The following is a 19,920-nucleotide window of genomic DNA, read 5'->3' as shown; positions in this document are numbered from 1 at the left end:
CTTTTTATATGTTTCTAAATAATTTAAGAAATCGACTTCAATCACATGCAGTTCCGAGTGCAGTTTTTAATGTTACTAATGGAGAAGATAATACTATTACGCAGAGTGTCAATAGTAAATAATTTTTTATTATTAAGTATATTATTATTATTATTATTATTATTACACATATTAAATCTTAAAAAAAATATTTTAATAGAAAATTTGACAAAAAAATCTACAAAAGATGTAGAAGCAAATGTGTTCAGTGTTCTGTTCATGTGTTCGACAACCAATTTGACAGATAGTATATTTCCAATAAAAAAAGATTTGATTAATTTGGATTGTGTTAGATTTCTTTCGAGTATGTTTTATTTTTATTTTTAAAATTTGATGTAAGAACAAATTTAATTGCAATTGTTAATGTGTTAAATACTGATCATCATGATGTAAGAACAAATTTAATTGGAATTGTTAATGTGTTAAATACTGATCATCAAACATCTAAAAATGATAAAGCTATTCAGACGGAATTAAAATTATAGAAATTCTACCCCAAGGAAAGTAGCGCTCAGAACAAAATATGACGCTGCAAGAAAAAGAGAAATTCGCGCAAAACTGAAATATAATAAGGAAGAAAAAAATATAGAAAACATTATTTTCAGCGATTTTCAAAAACTTCTTTACAAATTTTTCAAAACCGATAGCTGATTTTATGAAAGCTCAAGCAGATAATTTGAATAACAAAAAAAATGGTAATAGATATACAAAAATTTAAAATGTTTTGTTTATATTTTAAAAAGCCCAAAACGTATAGATTATTAAGCAATATTTTTATTTTACCATCAAAAAAAAAAAAAAAACATTTGAACACACAATACAAGGACTTATAATTTTTCTAAGTTTACAAGATATCGTTTTTGAAAAACTTAGGATTAAAACTGAAAATTTACATTCATTAGATAAATACTGTTGCATTAGCATTGATGCAATGTCATTGAAAGTAAGTTTATTTTATATGATTAATAGATATATGATAATTAGATTTCATGATAAAAGTTATAGTAAAATTTTCTTAACTGCATGTAATGCGGCGCTAATCTTAGTTAGAGCTTTGACAAACAAATTTAAACAAGCACTTGATTATTTTTTTCTTAATTCGGCTATGGATGCTGATGAGTAACATATTATTACTATTGAATGTGTTACAAAGCTTCAAAACATAAATTTAAAAGTTATTGCGGAAGTCACAAATGTGGGAACAGATTATCAAAAAGCAGCTAAAAAGTTGGGTGTGACCGAAGAAACTTCTTACTATATTGTAAATAAGTAAAAAATATTTTATTTTTTTGATCCACCACATCTTATTAAAGCAGTTAGAAATAATTTATTAACTAATATTATTAAATCAGAAGATAAAATTATGTCGTGGCAATATATAGAAAAATTATTTGAAATCGATAAAGAAAATATAAACAGATTACCTAAACTTGCTCAGGACACACACCCTTTATCTCAATAATTCTCAGCAGATGAAAGTGAAATATGCTCAAATATTAAATTTTTCTGTAGCTTTCTGTAGCTACAATGATTTCACTTGGACATTTGCCTGCATCTGCTAAAGATTAGAATATGTTGAAAAATTAGATGCTGCTTTTGATATTTTCATTTCATCATGTCTTAAAGAAAAAAAAACAAGCAAAAACGCATTTGTAGCCTCAGAAAAACAAATGGAATTATTAAAATCTTTAAAAACATATTTCTGCAGTCTTAAAATTTTTTATAAAAGATGGCAAAGAAATTACAAAAAAAGTTAATGTATTTAGATACTGGAATCAAAATATAAATAGTTTAAATAAAATGTGGCAATATTTAAAGGAAATTCGTTCAGAATTTAAATTTTTATTAATGAGACGTATCAACCAAGATATAATATCGAACATACATTCGGAGATAGAAATTTATCGGGCAATGCGTTCAAGTGCAATTTTATTATTCTTTTAGAAAATAATTTGCTATCAACTATTGTTCAGTTCAGAGAAATTGTAATTTAGATATTGAGGAATCGCAAACAAACATGATGAACAAAATAGCACAATTTGAACTCAAATCTTTTATACAAAATACGTCACCACAAAAAAATATACCTATTCAAATTGATAACCATGACTATCAACAGAAAGACGTTGTTGAAGATAATGCATTTTATTATATATATTTGTGGATATCTTATGTTAAAGAGTCTGAAGAAACATTCTTGTAATATATGCGAAACTTTTGCCAAAGACATTGACAATTGTAATAATAGTAGATATTATATATTATTTAGAGCATCAAAACTTACTGAAGAAAATATATATGGAAAATTATGCGTTTCAAATCAAATATTTGTGACCTATATAGAAAATTTAGATAACATTTTTTTTAACAGTTTACATATACTAATTTTAAATGAATCCGTTCTTCGTACGATGATTACTTTTCTAGAAACAGTTTCCTGTCCTCACCCATGTGCAAATTTTTCAAAATAATATTTTCTTAAATTGTATGCCAGAATTCGTCTTTATTTTGCATTAAAATTTGCTAACAGACGTTTTAAAACTCAAAAAAGAAACAAAAAATTTATAATTTTGACTCATAAATAATGTAATTAATGTTTATTTTTCTAAGAGTTCATTTTTAGTTATTTATTTTTAGTTTATTATAACTTAATGCAGGATATTATTGTTAAATTAATTTTGTTATTTAATATAATATCATTATTGTTAAAATTTATAATGTTATAGTTTTCGTTATTGTTTTATAAACATTATAATATTGTTGAAAACATCAATAAAAAATGTTTTATTTTATAATTAATATTGTTGTGTCTTATTTTATAATTATAATATTGTTTATTATGTTTCATCTTATAATTAATATTATTTTTAGGTGACTGAATTCCTGCAAAAATATCCACGTGCTCAAAAAATAACTATTCTACTTTCTTAGTAACAAGACAGAAATAAATTAATATTTTTCATGCGAAGTACATCATTTTCATGCGATTAACAACGCTTGACAAAATAAAATAAATTATTACTATCCTCTGTAATAAATATGTAAATTGTAGCTTGCAAATGTAAAAAATGTTTACTTATTTTTTTTATTATCATTTATTATATACATGAATTGTCAGATTTGAACAGTTTTATTCATTTTCAAAAGGATAACAGAAAAATTGACACCATTGATTAGAAGAATTTATACTGTATTTACACATTATACACATTTAAATTATAAATAATTGAAATGTACATCAACTTATTTATAAATAAAATAAAAATTGTGAATTATTATATAAATACAAAAATAATATATTATAATATAATATATATTTAATATTATTATTTATTAATTTCATTTTTTTACTTATTTTCATATGATTACTTGCGTTACTTTAATGTACCATTTGCAAATTTGCGATATTTATTTAAGAAAATATGAATTGCAGTTGCTTATATAATGTGAAAATAATTTTTCATAGTTGCCCCTTTCTTTCTCACAATTTAAATATTAGCGCTATTATTATTAAGAATGGTGGCATGATATGTGATTTTGGACACTAACAACAGAAGGATTGCCGCTACTGGTTATATATACCTAAAAAAATTATCTTTTTAAAAAAAAGATAAAAAAAGGCACCAAGTACACGCGCTATGTGAAAAAATATTATATTTAAATAATAACATTTTAAATGAATATACTTTTATATAAAATAATTATTTAAATTTCCTATAAAAATAATGATATCAAAAAATGCGCCAAAAGCATAAAAATTTATGCTATAAAATATTTTTATTTTATTGTTTCCAATATTAAGAAAAATTATATTTAATAAATCGCATTATAATTAAAGTAGTAGTATAGCTAAAATAAAAGTTATTTTCTAAATCCAATGCCAGAATTGCTAATATAACTCAGAACAACGCTAGCGCAATCTTTCGTCGAAAGCAACAAATAGACATTTTATATTTTACTATATATATATATATATATATATATATATATATATATATATATATTATTTATTGATGATAATGACGTTTTTTAAACAAAATTTTCACATATGGAACTTTGCTTCATAATATCTCTGATTATAGATCAAGTACAACAAAAATAAAAACATTTTCCTCATATAATTAAGACCCAAGCTATCCATTAAGCCTATTAAAAATTCAATCGGTCCAGCCGTTACTGAGAACCGTTATTATGAGATACTTGCAACTGATCGACTCGCATATAGATACACGGTGTGCCTTGCTATATTTGACGCGAGACACTACCGTATCTCTTGATACTATGACAATGATATATTAATTTGAATATAAATATATATAAATTTATCGCGAATAATCAACCTTCTTAAATCAATTACATGAAAATACATTCTTATAGCAATTAAAAAAAAGAAGTAAAGAATATGTAACGATGATCCCCCCATCGTTCCCGACTCGTCGCCCGTCGGAAGTCTGCCGCCCGGCGAACACCAGCCGGGCAAGGGCAGAGGCGCTTAGCGCCCTATTTTTAAAAGCCGTGTTTATGACAAACACTGTTTGTCATAAACAACCGAGCGCCAAACGGCACCGAACGTTTCCGGCGAACGCCGAACGCCGAACGCTCAACGCCGGAGACCCCGCGTCGTTTCCCCCACCCCGAGGGGGATGTGAACGGCGCGGGTGTCGCGACCGTTCCGGAAGGGTATAAGAAGCCCGACCGACCACCAGACCGTACCAGACCGGCACCTGAATCCGCTCGAGCAGTACGCTCCGAGATAATACCAGAAACCGATCCAAGCCGTCGAAAGACAGTGAACCGGAGGTTGACGAGTTCGCAGCCTCCGTCGAGTATTCTCGACTATCTGTTCTCGAGACAAATCCCGTCTTAAAACATATCCGTAAAGGACAGAGAGTGGACGAGTTCGCCGCTTTTCTCGAGGATTCTCGAGTATTTACGATCCGTACATCTGACCGTCCGAACTCCGCGCACAGACGCATCCCACGATCTCCATCTGGAAACACGCGCCGCGTCACCAACATCGACGCATAAGAACGACTGCAGGCCTGACACCCTGCAGTCCGCGCCGAACACCCGGCCGCACGATACGCGCCTCACCTCGCGTATCTCGCACGATATCGCTCAACGAGATATCGAAGCATTGACACGCATTGTCAACACGCGCCCGCCTTACCGCGCGCATTTCGCGCCTAGGGGCACACACCGACAACACGTGCCCGTCTCACCGCACGCGCCCCGCGCCACCACTCGGGCCTTTTAACTAGACGCGAAAAACACTGTCTAAACCGGCGTCACAACAGTGCGCTCGTATTATTGTATTGACTCGTATAAAGACTGTAACAGTTGACCATTGCCTTCGAGTGACAAATAAACGACGTACATACCAACTCACGTACAATTGTGTTTCAACCCCTTCACGAATCCTGATCCCGATTGCGCTGTCCGCGCACGCGAAACCGCACGTGAAGCGGCCCGTTACATTTGTATAAAATAGTTATTTAAATTTAAATTTCCTATTAATATAAGGATATTGAAAAAGTATGACAACTGAATAAAAATTTATGTTGTAAAATATTATTATTTTATTATTTCCAATATTAAGAAAAATTATATTTAATAAATCGCATTATAATTAAAGTATAATTAAAATAGAGTTATTTTGTAAATTACTAAATGCACAATATACATACATCTAAGGTTTTGGGATGTAATTATTGAAGAAAAATTTCTTATAAACGCTACATCGCTTATGTCAAACTTACACTAAAGCAAGGTATAAAAAACTTGGCGTGCCTGGATCGCATTAAAACGAGTATATTTTATAAATACATTATTTTGATTATTCTGATGTAATATATGTGAACGATAATACATGTAGATAATATATAAATGTAAATGTATTTATAAATCAAAATTTTAGTAGACTCGTAAAACATATTATTTTTTGACACATGTTTTTTGTATAAAACTTAATAAAATTTTATATAAAATGTTAATAAATTAAATAAAAATTATATATATATATATATATATATATATATATATATATTAAATAATATATATATATTTTAAAATATTATACATGAATAATAATATATATGTATGTAGATAATATATATAATTGAAATTTTAGTAGATTTGTATCTATGCTACTTGTATAAAACTCAATAAAATTCAATATAATATATAAATATTTAATATATTAATATTTTTATTTTATGATTGATGCAATTAATTTCCACATAATATGAGATGTTGTATAGCAGAAATAAATTTGAGACAATATGTTTTATGCGACCCGGGCACGCCAAGTTTTTATACCTTGCTTTGGTGTACGTTTTAAGCGATGTAGCGTTTATAAGAAATTTTTTTTCAATAATTACATCCCAAAACCTTAGATGTATGTATATTGTGCATTTAGTAATTTACAAAATAACTCTGTTTTAGTTATACTACTACTTTAATTATAATGCGATTTATTAAATATAATTTTTCTTAATATTGGAAATAATAAAATAATAATATATTTTACACCAAAAATTTTTATTCAGTTGTCATAATTTTTCAATATCCTTATATTAATAGGAAATTTAAATTTAAATAACTAATTTATACAAAAGTATTTGATTAAATTGTTTTTACTTAAATAATAATAAAAGAAATAAATTTTATAGCATAAATTTTTATTCTTTTGGCGCAATTTTCTGATATCATTATTTTTGTAGGAAATTTAAATAATTATTTTATACAAAAATATTTTTATTTAAAATGTTTTTATTTTAATATAATATTTTTCACACAACGCGTGTACTTGGCCCCTTTTTTACTTTTTTTAAAAGGTAATTTTTAGAGTGTTGTATTACTTCAATTTATATAATTATAATAATAATTACAATTTAAAAACTTTTAAAAATTTTATAATTTGTAAAATATTTTCAATACTAGTTTTAACATTAATATCAAATAATCAATACAGAATCAACAAAAGTTGTTATACATGTAAATGTAAATTGTTTAAAATAAATTATTATAAAAACTTGTTTTTTATTATATTTTTCATTTATTTATACGTAAATTTTTCTTACAATAAAAATATTTATTTTTTATTAATATTTTTATTAATATTTAAATATTGAATATTACGGATTTATAAAATCTAAGAAATAAAAAGTAAAAAATAATTTATTATATATATTTTTTAAATATTTTTATTACTTAATAAAAAGAAAGAAACCACATAAAAAAAGGAATTAATAAGAGATGTAATATATATTAATAATAATAATAATAAATAATAATACCAATAAAAGTAATATGATATTAATAATAATAATATGTAATACCAATTAAAAGGAGACTTCGTTTGCCTACATTACCGATTGCCTACAACGTTTTGCCGACAGCTTCAATTGCCGACATTCCCGATTGCCTACAAGCATTATTGTACACATATAAAAATTAAAAATACGAACGTACGTTTGTACACATGTCATTATTATGCACATACACATAGTACACATGACATTATTGTGCACATACACATTGTACACATGACATTATTGTGCACATACACATTGTACACATGACATTATTGTGCACATAATATAAGAAATTCATATTAATGTTTTGTACACATGACATTATTGCGCACATACACATTGTACACATTCGTATGATATTAGCCGACGACTAACACTTTTTAAAAATAATTATGTGTGAAATCAATTGTATTTTGTTTGTAGATGATTGTAGTGCATTTATTTTTGTTTGTTAGTTCATAATTAATTTTTAATTAATTATTTAATTGTAGACCATGAAACTAGCCATGTACTATAAAATTACAAAAATAGATGTAAAATCGATTGTGCTTAGTTTGTAGATGATTGTGCATTTATTTTTGTTTGTTAATTTATAATTAATCTTTAATTAATTATTTAAAGTTTGAAATATACCAAAGTACATGCATGGACAGGAAGCACGCGCGCGCTCATGCACGCTCTGTAGACAATCGGGAAAATGTCGGAAAAACGTTGTAGGCAAACAAAGCTATAGGCAATCAGAAATGTAGACAAACGGGACCTCCCCATCAATTAACATTAATACTATAATGTATATAATTAATACTATATAATAATAGCTATATACTATATAATAATATTATATAATAATACTATATAATACCAATAATAATGGCATGTTATACCAATTAACAAATTAAGACGTCAATATGGTTATTAATCTTTTTCAAAAATTAGAAAAAATGTCAATATGTTTTTTTCCTATATAAGAATGTCAAAATAGAATTTTGAAAAACTTGAATCTATTACAATCATATTTTATAAACAAAAGATGTAAAACACTGCCACCAGAACAAAGGTTGTTAATCGCTTTAAGATAATTTATATTTATTTTATTTTAATGCTATTTTAATTAGAAATTTGCATCAAATATAATATAAATTTATTATACATGTACAGAGTGTTCGGCAATAGGTGGGACTAAATTTGAGGAATGATTCTACATGATAAAATAAGACGAAAATCAAGAGTAAGAAAATTTCAGTGAAGGCTTCCTTTTTTAGTTATAAATGTTTGAAAATTCGCATAAAAGGCGAAATATCACAGATTTTACGTCAGCTGCTACGAGGTAAGCTTCTGTACTTATGTGTCAGGTGTATTTTGACAACGACTTACTTGGCGGATTGACATGCTTCAGGCGCCTTTTATGCGAATTTTCAAACATTTATAATTAAAAAAGGCCTCCACCGAAATTTTCTTATTCTTGATTTTCGTTTTATTTTATCATGTAGAATCATTCCTCAAATTTAGTCCCACCTGTTGCCGAACACCCTGTATATCTTTCTCCCTGTAAACTTCCTTTTTATTTTTCTAATTAAACTTAATTAATTAATAAATTTAATTTATAAAAAATTATTCTAGAAAGAATTGTTAATATTTTTTTTTATTATTACAGATTTCTTGGAAAAATTAATTGGAAATCAAATACTATTGCTTTTGATTTCTGAGCAAAGTCTACAGTTAGAATGTTAAATAAAAAAGAATATTTTATTACGAAAATTTTGCAGCCATTGTACTTTTCTCCATTGACAAAACAACAATGGACTCATTTTATCGAAAATTATTGGAGAAGATCATATGCCAAATTGTTTCAGAATAATTGACGGCATGCACATCATATTGAAATGTCTATTCAATTCTAGAAACTCTTATTATTCATAAAAAAACCATCAGAGAATCTCTAATCAGAGAAGAGATTGTAAAACACTATAAAAATGAAGGGAATTCTTCATAAATATTGTTTTCTTTTCTCTTGACTCATAATTCTTAGTTTCAAAATAAAATAATTGTGATTTTTAAAAAATAATCTGTCTAAACTTTTATAAATCACAATAATTATGTAAGACAAAAAATAATATTTGTTCAAAAGAATATTAATCATCAATTTGAGATTTTTTTTGGAATTATGGATGTGAGAGTAAACAGGAACAACTATATCAAACTAAGAATTGTGCCCTCTTATAAAAAAATAGATGATTAGAATCAAAATTTAGATATTTGGTAAATATGACTGACGGCTAAAACTTTTTGAATGTTGTTCAGAGTCATGACCTTGACAACATATGTCAAGATCGTTCTAACCATCAAGGTGCTCCTCTAAAAGTAAGTAATTACCGAATAAAAACATTAAAACTGTAAAACTTTAACATTAAATATCTTAAAAACTATAAGAGACCGCTGGTTAAGTTATAAGGAAAAGTTATTCAGGGTCATGTCCTTGACAACATATGTCAATATCAAGGTCATCGGTAATGTGTAATTTAATCTAAATATTTACCAGATATTTTACAGATAAAAGTTTTGATATATATATATATATATATATATATATATATATATATATATATATAGTTTAAAATATGTATAATGTAAAATATAAAGTCAACGAAACCATCAAACTATTAAAAAATGAAATAAATCATAGAGAAAATAAAAATATGAATCGTCAAAAATTTTAAATTGAAATAAATTATAAAAAAGAATAAACAATATAAAATGTGAGTTAGTTATGACGTCACCGGCCAGATTTGAAATAAATTATAAAACCAAATACAAGTAAAATATAAGTAGGATAAATTAAGTGTAAAAATAAAATTAATAATTGAGATAAGCATCAGATAAGTGTTATACTTACAAGATGTGATAAACGGAAATAAGTGAGAGTCAAAATTATAAAAGAATCATCAAAAATTAATGAAATAAGACAAGCTTAATAAACTGATATATAAAGCGTCATGGAAGCGAATAAACCTAACACCACAGGGTAGTTATATTATTAGTAAGATCACTACAAAGAAGAGATCAGTATGTAAAATGATTAGATCTAACGATTGCGGCCGATATTATATTTTTCTACGGCGGGCAGATTTTATTTTTATTTTTATATTGTATGCGTTTTTATACACGTTGTAATGTATTTGCGATTGTTTCATCTACAGTATCGTTTTGTTTCGAGACGCATCAGTTTCTTAAAGCGTTTATTTTGTTTTTATAAATCTATTTAAAGTTCATTGAAGAGGGCTCAAAATAGGTCGAAACGTTTAATATTATGTACTATTTAAGTTTCAATAAAATATAATTTTATTCGCGCCAATTATTGCATGATGGCTCCAATTGACCCTTTATTATTATTATTATCTAATCTTATTATTATTATTTATCTTGATTTTATTTATTAATCCTTTAATTTTTGTTTATTTTCTTTATTTTTAGTAAATGTGGAAGAAGAAATCGCCAACATTATGTTATCTGTATATATAGATCTATATGTATGTATATGTATGTATAAATAGACAAAAAAATTGATTGTAATAGATTCAATCTATTATTCCACCATTATTAAATTTGCAGATAGATATTTTTTACTTCAATTTTATTTTCTTTCCGCTTTTGGGTAAAAATTTTGTGATAAAAAATGAATTTTGTGATAAATAATAAACTTTGATTTTTTCGTTGACATATCTTTGGAGTTATCAATGAGTATGAAAAATTAATTAACATTAATTCTTTTATGATAACTTTTTTACTTTTTAATCATTTGCATTTCACTTTTTTACGCTTTTATATTATTGAAAAGAGTCCAGTCTAACACAGAAATATGTTTGCTTCATTATTATATTTTGTTAATATTTTTATGCGATTTGCAATGATGTTTATTTTTAGTTATAAGTATATCAATCTTATGAACTTTAGTTCATCAAAATTCACTTTTAAGAGAAAAGTAAATTGTTTAATTTTTTTTAAACATATTGTACATATATTCGCTATTTGCTCCTTAAACCCACCTATTATATTATTAGAGTTTCTTTGTTATTTTAAATATAATAATAACTTTGTTATTATTAATATAATATTTTTAATATAATATATTTAATGCAATGTTCTATTACAATACTGTTGCACTGCTGCAAAATAATATATATGATATATTACAATTTTATATGGTATAGGTAATTGACATTATATTATTTGTCATTGTTATGTTATTGCCACAAACACTGTTTTTTGAGTATAGTTTCATATATTCTTTATATAGTTCTAATTAAATCTGATTAAAGAAATTAATGACTTAATGACCTTATTAATGAATATTATTTCTTTTAAATTTTTTTTGTCTTTAGATATTAAAGTTTAAAAAGTAATATTTAATAAAAACATTATTAATATCCTATATGTTTAAATTATGAGATTAATTATATGTATACATGTATACATAATATGTATGTATAAATATTTAAATTAGAAATATAAATATATAATCAGAAATTTCTATGTAAAGAAAAAAATTTAATATTAATTTATATGCATAGCTACAGATTTATATTTATATTTCTTTTACTTAGATAGAAAAAGAAAATATTTTATGTTAAGACTCCTGTGTTTTTGCAATTATATTGATTTATGACATCAGAAGAGAGAAATAATATAAATATTATTCTCTTATAATATTATAATTATTTCTTACGATAAAAATAAGTTTTTTTTTATGCAATATACTTCGACAATACTTCGATAATTATTATATTTTAATAAATAAATATGATGGTTTTGATAAATTTTTCTTGGAAGTTATCTTGCATAAAAGAAATGATTGTCTATATGATGTGTAAGCAACTTTTATTTAAATAAATATATTTAAATAATAAATAAATTAAATAAATATATTTAAATAAATATTTAAATAAATAATGATAATATTAAGAGATAAAGAAGCGAAAAATTTAAAGGAAGAATTTAAAATAATGTCGTAAGAGGGCGAAAAGTAAAACTCGTGATAAGACGAGTATATACTGTGCGATGAGTTTGCAGTTCAAGACAGATAGTCGAAGTGTAAACAGCGAGAATTAGAAGTGAGCCGTAACTATAAAAGTATATGTGAGTTGTAGTGATAGATTTCGGAGCGAAGACAATTGCGTGCAGTCTCAATATAAAAGCGGAAAGTGTGCGATATTGTGAGTATGCGGAAAGATAATAAATAAATAACGTTTTCATTGTTAACACAAAAAAAGCTGAGTTGAGTAAAATTATTATCCCAGGTGCCTATAGGTGTGAATACAAATTATAACGATATCTGTTCAATATGTAATATATGCACATTACGATGACCATATAAATTAAAAATATAGAAAGTTTTAATATTGTTATTTTATACATGTGAAAAGTGTATTTCAATGTCTCAATCGGTCAAGTCAGTTCAAACAGATTTTCTCAAGTATCAGACACAAATTTTTGTCAACAAAAAGGGTACAAATTTAGTACAGACTCCGATTTCAATTATATCGACAAACTGTCGGCAGAACTATAATAGAACTTGCTGATAATTTGACAGCAGATTGACGGCAGAAATCGAGCATGATTTACAATCTTTTATAACTCTTGCTCGGTTTCTATTGCCAATCTGTTATCAGATTGCGCATACATCTCGTTCGGTTTTTGACAATTTGCTATCAAGTTTTGGCGGAAAATCATAAGTCTTCTCCTCTTAAGGCGGACATAGTTGATGCTAATTTACTAGCAACTTTTGAGTAAATCTGTTTTCAATCTGCATATTGCGCGTATTTTGTTATTAAGATATATATGTTATTTATATTTATTTGCAACAAAACAAAGAAATAAAGAAGCTAAAAATATATAAACAGGAATGTGCTCTACATATCTTCCGAAAAAAATAATCAGTAACTAAATAGATAGAAAGCGTAAACAGATAAGAAACGCAACAGGCTAAGATAGCATGATGCACAGTAACATAAAAGGAAGGGAGAAATCTAATCTTAGCGAGTCATTAAATCAGGCGTAAATCTTTTACGTTTGCAGTCTAACCAACGATTATTATAGTGAAACTGTGTTAAAAATGTACGCGATCGAGAGATTTATGCTGAAAAAACAAAACTTTCAATTGAAATGGCCCAGCTATTATATCAGTCTTAAATTATATCAAAGCAAAAACGATGTTTATGGATATAAATCGAGTCAACGAAAAGATTTTAAAGGTATTCTTTTATTAGAATATTAAGACTAACATGGGATCTGTCTCATTATTAAATATTTATGCTAGATATAGCGTAAATATAGTCTTTATATTAATTTTAGAATTATTATTAATTTTTAGAATATAAATTTATATAAGAATACATCTTTAATTACGCAGGAGTAATTTAAATGTATTTCACGAATATATCACTAAATAAATATATAACCACAAAACATTACGTCTCATTCACTACAAATGCATTTGTAAAGTAAAAAGAATCTAAAATGCAAGTATCATAATAGCATGCATGAATCTTTACATATTTTATGACATTTGATGTATCAATATTAGTTTAATACGTCTTTTTTTATATTTTTGTTTAATTTAATTCATCCTTTTTTATTCTTGTTTAATCTTAAGCTTACCTTCTACTGTATCATAATCGAGTTAGGCATATATATATATATATATATATATATATATATATATAATACAAAAAATATATATATATATATATATATATATATATATATATATATATATATATATATATATATACAGGGTGTCCCAGATCAATGGGGACAAAACTCGTGTACAGATAGAGTGGACCAAACTGAGTCGAAAAGTCCTCTATCATTTTTTTGTATAACGCTTAATAAAAGAATTATTATTAAATAAAATCTGATCAATCATCGCCGATCTTTAGCCGGGTGTACGTCGGTGAACCGTGCTGTACAGCTGAGCGCTCACGCATACTACCAGGCGTGCGGCTCACCGACGTGCGCCCGGCTAAAGATCAGCGATGATTGGCCAAACTTTATTCAATAATAATTCCTTCATAAGCGTTATGGAAAAAAATGGTAAAAGACTTTTCTTTTCGGTATCACTTGCTCTACCTGCACACTGATTTTCTCGAAATTGGTACAAAAATTTTGCTAATTTTTTTGGGATGACTAAGTGGTTTTTTTTCAGTTTCACACCCCGACACCCACCCACGCACCCACACACGAACTTCCACATTTATGGACCGATTTTCTAAAAATTGGTATCAAAATTTTGCTAATTTTTCGGGGATAACTAATATGTGGTTTTTTTCAGTTTTACATCTCCACCCACCCACCCACGTACCTACACACGTATTCATACACGCACCTATGCACGCACAAACACACGTACACACAAGCACAAAAATACATATACACATATACAAACATACACGTACACATATCTTTTAATTCACCCACGCATCTACATACATACCCACAAACGCAAAAACACGAGTATCAAATTAAAAAACGTAAAGACAATGATAATGAAGATAAGAAGAATAAGAAAAATAAAATGTATAATATAATAATTTTTTAATACTTATTTGATATGTAGATTAATTTAAAAATGGTAAATATTAAAAAATAATTAATTAATTAATTTAAAAACAATAAATTAATATTAAAATAATTATTTTACTAAGAATTTAGTAAAATTGAAATAAATTTACCATTTTTTAAATCTTCGATTTCTTTATTACATACACACACACACACACACACACGCACACAAGCCCGCGCTTTGCGCGGGCCTCAAAGCTAGTATATATATATACAGAGTGTCCCAAATTAATGGGGACAAAACTCGTATGCAGATAGAGTGGATCAAAATGAGTCGAAAAGTCCTTTATCATATTTTTTTGAACAACGCTTAATAAGAGAATTATTATTGAGTAAAGTCTGGTCAATTATCATCGGTCTTTAGTCGGGCTCACGTCGGTGAGCTACGCATCTGGTAGCGTGCGTGAGCGCTCAGCTGTTTACAGCGTCTTACTAACGTGCATCTGGCTAAAGATCGGCGACGATTGACCAGATTTTACTCAATAATAATTCTTTTATTAAACGTTGTACAAAAAAATGATAAAGGACTTTTCAATTCAGTTTGGTGCACTCTATCTGCACTCGAGTTTTGTCCTCATTAATTTACTATATTGTATATATATATATATATATATATATATATATATATATATATATATATATATACAATATATATATACAGGGTGTCCTGCAAAGATTGTGCCAACGCTCGTGAGCGGATAGAAGACAGTAAATTGAATAGAAAAGTCCTTTATCATTTTGCATTTTTCACAATAATTATTGAAATATTAATGAAAAAGTATCGGCGAATGAGCACGCGTTTCGCGCGGCTCTCGCGCGGCTAGACCATGGGACGTACGTTCTAGGCATGTCAGCGGCGAATTTCATAGTGTCGCACGGCAACGAAAAGTTTGGCCTCGCGACGAGAGGGATATGCGTGAGACCAAACTTTTCGTTGCCGTGCGATATTACGAAGCTACAATCTTTCCAGGACACTCTGTATATATATATATATATATATATATATATATATATATATACAGGGTGTCCCGAAACTTTTGACACATCTGAAGTGTGAAAGTAGATTAGGTCAAACTGAGTCGAAAAGTACTGTATCATTTTCCTCTATAACACTTCAGAAAGAAGTTATTATTGAGTAAAGTCTATCTAATCAGCGCCGATCTAGTCACAATATATATATATATATATATATATATATATATATACAGTTGACCAGACGTTTTTCGAACAAATAAGGTTAAATGAAAAAACATTCCTATTTCGTTTTCGATGGGCTATTCTGTATATATGTATATGTATATAAATATGTATATGCCCAATTCGATCATGATACAATAAAAAATAGATTAAACAAGAATAAAAACAAGAAAAACGAACTAAACTAATATTGACAAATCAAATGTGTCATAAAATATGTAAAGTTTCGTGCACAGCTGTTATGATACTTGCATTTAGATCCTTCTTACTTTACAAATGCATTCCTAGTAAATGAGACATAATTTTTTGTGGTTATATATTTATTTAGCTGTATATTCGTGAAATACATTTAAATTACTTCTGTGTAATTAAAAATGTATTATTATATAAATTTATATTCTAAAAATCTATAATAATCTTCTAATAATAATACTAATAATAATACAAAAATAAATATAAAGACTAATAGTGAGTAATATTTATATATAATGGAAATTACAACTCTTTATTTGGCTATTTGTTTATATAAAATTTGTAATATGATTGCCACTTGAATTTTTTTTTAGTATCAAAGGAATATCTTGATAAACGAGCAAAATACAGCAATTTTTATAGACTAGTCAGCGCATATAGGATTCATGGACATAAACAAGCCGATATAAATCCAATTTCACTGACCAAGCCATTGTTATTGCCTGAATTGCAACCAGAAAATTTCAAATTAAATTTAATGGATAAGGTTTGTTTCCGAGGGATCTTATTTACACAACAAAATGAAGGATCAATAGAGGAAGCCATTCGATTTTTAAATGCTATCTACTGTGGTACTGTCGGAACTGAATTTAGCTATCTTGAGGTAATTTTTAAATTGTATAAAATTTTGCTGTTATGTGCAAAAATTTTAAAATATTATTTTTTTTAAATGTGATAAACAAAAATCGATTTAAAAAATATTTTTTTTGTTATCTGGTATAATATACATATATTCTCTTGTATTATATCGAATAATTATAAAATTACTTGGGACAAAAATTATATATATAATTACAAATTCAGATATACACATACAATAATTATATATAAAGTATATATCCATGTGTATATACTGGCTGTTCGGTAATTTTTGACAGACTTGTAGTGTAAAGGTAGATTGGATCACTGGAAAAAAGAGTCCCGTGCCATTTTATTTCTATAAATCTATCTTCACATTGGAAATGTCAAAAATTATTTTATACTCTGCATAGGAAAAAGTAAGGAACTAGATACGCGGATTAAACCGGGCATTTCTGTTTCTTCATAATAAGTGCTATTATCTTTGGCTAACTCGTGTTATTAGTTATAGATTGATATTATTGTTATTTTGAGACGAACCGTGCTTATGTGTATACGATATTTATTTTTTGAAAAAAGTTCAAAATTTTTGAATAGATTGATATCGAGGCAACCTTGAATTGTTATGGACTTTTTTTATACAGAGCATTTGCTTCGATAAATATTACATTCTGTATATACTAGAGAATATATCGCACTAGTTTTGATTGTCACTTTGTATGCTGGAATATACAGTCATATTTGTTATTTTCCTTATGTTGGGGTAAAACCAGGTACTTACACACCTCATATAATGAAAAGAGAAAAAACTGTTATATTGACTTTCTCTATCTTTTGTTTCTCTAAATTGAAAACGAAAAGTACCACTCAAAAAAGTATTCGTACAGTTAAAAAATTAAAGAAGTCCTGCAACAATGTAGAACAGAAAGATATCTTTATTTATGATTTTTGTCAATAGAATACATCTTTGTATCGTGTTTTGATTAAAATAAATCTAGATTTTATAATTGCATGATGTTTTACATATTTTCAAACGGGTATCCAGTTTTATCTTATCGATAGGGCAAAACCGGGTATTTTGACATCTCCAAAAAATCTTGTTATCCTTGGTAACCAATTTTTTTTTTTTTTTCAAGAATTAGCCTCATTTTCTCATAGTTAGTTTAAGATTCACTAACGGTCAGAAAAATTTGGTCAAGAAATTTTGTTTACTATCTGATCTCTTGTAGGAAAATAAATCCAAAAAAGTACTCGATTTTACCCTACTTTCCCACACACACACACACACACACACCCACACACACGCACGCACGCACGCATACACACACATATACACCCATATACCCACACACCTACACATCCACACACCTACACACCCACACATCTACACACCCACACACTCACACATCCACACACCCACACACACGCACACACACATACACACATTTTTTTTTTTTTTGTAAAGTCATCCGTATTTTGTCTGTCTTACGTACAGGAAAAATAATAAAAAGAATAATTGAAAAAACAATTGGAAGAATAATTTTTATACCGTTTTTTAGAAAATGTGAAATTTGAAGAAGTGAAGACAAAAAATTGCCCGTATACAAATATATAAATAATTAATAATATAATTATATATAGACAGTGCTTCTCATTTCTTCTAATTTTAATTTTTCTAATAAAAAATAATACAATTATTGTTTAATTATTCTTCTTATTATTTTTCCTGTACATATACACAGAGATTATATAAGAAAAAGAATATATATAAATATATATAATTATATTTATATTTTTTTTTTATGATAATGCTTCCCTTCACGGGATATATGAGGCTCTGCTTTGCATAATTTCAGTTTTGTCTACAATCAAACTCAATATTCACAACATATACGTCATATTTTCTTTTTGCTTTCTTCTTCCAGCTTTGCTTGTCTGCCCTTCTCTTTCCTTCTTTCATTGACTCTTAACATCCGTTCAATGCCTTTGCCATCTTCTGCCATCAAAACTTTCTCGCTGATATTCTCTGTTTTGGATTCTTTACATTCTTTCGAGATGTGTTGCTACGATTTTTCCTTCTCTCCGCATAATCTGCATAACTTTCTGTCTTTCTCCTCCCAGTATATGTTTCCATTCATTTCCGCCTTTAAATTTTGCTATGGTTTTGATCTTAGTGTCCCTGCCTTTCTCTTCCAGGCACTTTGCCCCTCCTGCTGTTACTTATTTTCTGTATTCCGCAGATCTTAACTTCTCCAATTTTTTTCTTCTAGTTTCCGATCTCTATTTGTTTGTCCACTTTTCTATAATGTTTACTCCTAGGTCATCGTTTGTTTCCATCGTCCACTGGTCGGATCCTCCTTCTGCATATAACCTCTGCATCCTTTTGCTCCATTATGTTTTCGTGCACTCCGTGCTGACAATTTCCGTTCTGCACTCCTTTAAAATTTTATTTTTCATCATTTTCTTAATTTTTTTCCTGGAATCTCAGCGCTCTGTTTTCTGTCTCTATACTTATCTGGTCTATTTTTGTTTCCGCTCTGACTATATAGCCTGGTGTGCATTTCTCGATTCCTAGAATCCATCTCATGTATCTTTCTTGTAACGCCACTATTTCTTTCCACTCTTTCCAGCCTTCCCATAGCTCTACACTGTATAAAAAAATGCTTTTAACCATGATGTTGAACATCATCACTCTCCTATCAAAGTCTCCTCTAAACTCTCTTTCTCCTCCAAATTTGAGCCATGGCTGCTGCTGCTCTTTTCAGTATGTTCTTTATGCCTCGTCTATATTATTCTTCTTGAAAGTAAATCAAGATATTTAAACTGCCTTATCTATTCAATACATTCGTTCTTCCACTGTCATGCTTGTTCATTGAGTCTCTCTCTTACAGAACACTAACATTTTTGATTTTTCAGCATT

At 27.6% G+C, this 19,920-nt stretch overlaps 1 protein-coding gene across 3 annotated transcripts in view; it reads left to right on the top strand.

Annotated features, from left to right (window-relative positions):
• Window positions 1-12,427: 12,427 nt before the first annotated feature.
• The window catches only part of LOC126849809 (2-oxoadipate dehydrogenase complex component E1), a 128,459-nt gene continuing 120,966 nt past the window's right edge, over window positions 12,428-19,920 (top strand). For 2 of the 3 annotated variants that reach the window (XM_050592081.1, XM_050592062.1), the window contains exons 1-3: window positions 12,437-12,565; window positions 13,449-13,603; window positions 16,736-17,025. In XM_050592081.1, the coding sequence (XP_050448038.1) occupies window positions 13,465-13,603; window positions 16,736-17,025 (429 nt within the window). In that variant the 5' untranslated portion in view covers window positions 12,437-12,565; window positions 13,449-13,464. Of the gene's footprint in view, window positions 12,566-13,427; window positions 13,604-16,735; window positions 17,026-19,920 lie in introns of all 3 variants that reach the window. The other variant, XM_050592071.1, reaches the window with a different exon arrangement.

The sequence above is a fragment of the Cataglyphis hispanica genome, chromosome 1 (assembly GCF_021464435.1).
Source record: "Cataglyphis hispanica isolate Lineage 1 chromosome 1, ULB_Chis1_1.0, whole genome shotgun sequence".
Taxonomy (NCBI): Eukaryota; Metazoa; Arthropoda; class Insecta; order Hymenoptera; family Formicidae; genus Cataglyphis; species Cataglyphis hispanica.
This window is presented reverse-complemented; position numbering and strand designations above follow the sequence as displayed.